Here is a 1,047-nt window from a genome sequence, read left to right as displayed (position 1 = left end):
TCACCCCCTCAAAGCAGTGGATCCACTTCTTCCGCTCTGAGCGCTGGCCACCCACGTCGAACATCCTGTGGCAGGGAGGTGTTGTGGTGATGGGTGGCAGCTCCCAGACCCACTGCCCTCACACCGCACCCTGCCTCAGTTTCCCCAGGTGCCCAGAGCAGAAGCCATGCTGGGAAAGGGCATTAGGGCAGGCAGAGCACAGCACCTCTGCCCCAGGGAATCCGCCGGTGCTGCGGATCTGCCCTGGCATCTGCTGCCCAGCCCAGGAACAGTGCAGTGTCAGGGCAGGCTCATTTCCTGGCTGAAGCAAATCCCTGCCGTGATCCAGGCAGGATCAGGCGTCCTTTCCCAGGGGGTGTCAGCACGATACTCCCTGGAGCCGGGTTCCAGGGGGTGCTCTCGCAGCCCCGCTCTGGAGTGGGTGCTGCAGCATTTTGCCAGAGGCCTTGGTCTGAGGGGAGCCATGGTGCTTGGCCAAGCAGCTGTGGGCTCAGTGGGATCACGGGCAGCACGAGGAGGGCTCAGGGGACGATCCTGGTGCACTGTACACCTCTCCCGATGCAGAGGATGTCCTGTCTCCATGGAGAAGGGCCCAGCAGCAGCACCAAGTCCACAGCCAACCACCAAGCCAGCGGGGAGGCTTCCTCACTGCCCCTCCCCAGACCACCCTCTCTGCCCCGCTGCACCGCCAGAGCACAGCCCTGGTGTCAGGTGACCAAACGCCTGCATCCCACTGAGTGGTCCAGGGGTCCCTGTGAGCCCCCCACTCTGAGAGGACCCCAGCAGATCCTTCTGCCAGCAGCTGCATCATCAAGTGACTAAATCCCCTGGCACATGCACGATGCCAACTTCTTGCCTCGGAAACCAGAACCCTATTTCCCATGGCTTTCCAGTGGAAAGCAACCCTGGGGTGCCAGCAGGCAGCAGCCGTGCTGGGGCCCAACCTCGAGACCCCTGGCTCCTGCCCAGCACCCTTCCTGTGGTGGAAGCGGCGTCACAGCAGCCAGAGGACAGCTTCCTCCTTCCCCTCCTCGCCAGAGGCTGGGA

The 1,047-nt window shown here is 63.4% G+C and overlaps 1 protein-coding gene across 1 annotated transcript in view; it reads right to left on the bottom strand.

Annotated features, from left to right (window-relative positions):
- Nucleotides 1-1,047, bottom strand: part of LOC104498228 (guanine nucleotide-binding protein G(i) subunit alpha-2) — a gene marked incomplete at its 3' end in the record, with an annotated part of 5,994 nt that overhangs the window by 798 nt on the left and 4,149 nt on the right. The window contains exon 5 of the mRNA XM_010141583.1: nucleotides 5-65. Coding sequence (XP_010139885.1) covers nucleotides 5-65 — 61 coding nt within the window. The remainder of the gene's footprint in view (nucleotides 1-4; nucleotides 66-1,047) is intronic.

This window comes from Buceros rhinoceros, unplaced genomic scaffold (assembly GCF_000710305.1).
Source record: "Buceros rhinoceros silvestris isolate BGI_N320 unplaced genomic scaffold, ASM71030v1 scaffold21618, whole genome shotgun sequence".
Taxonomy (NCBI): domain Eukaryota; kingdom Metazoa; phylum Chordata; class Aves; order Bucerotiformes; family Bucerotidae; genus Buceros; species Buceros rhinoceros.
Note: the sequence above shows the minus strand (reverse complement) of the source record. Positions and strands in the feature narration are given on the sequence as shown.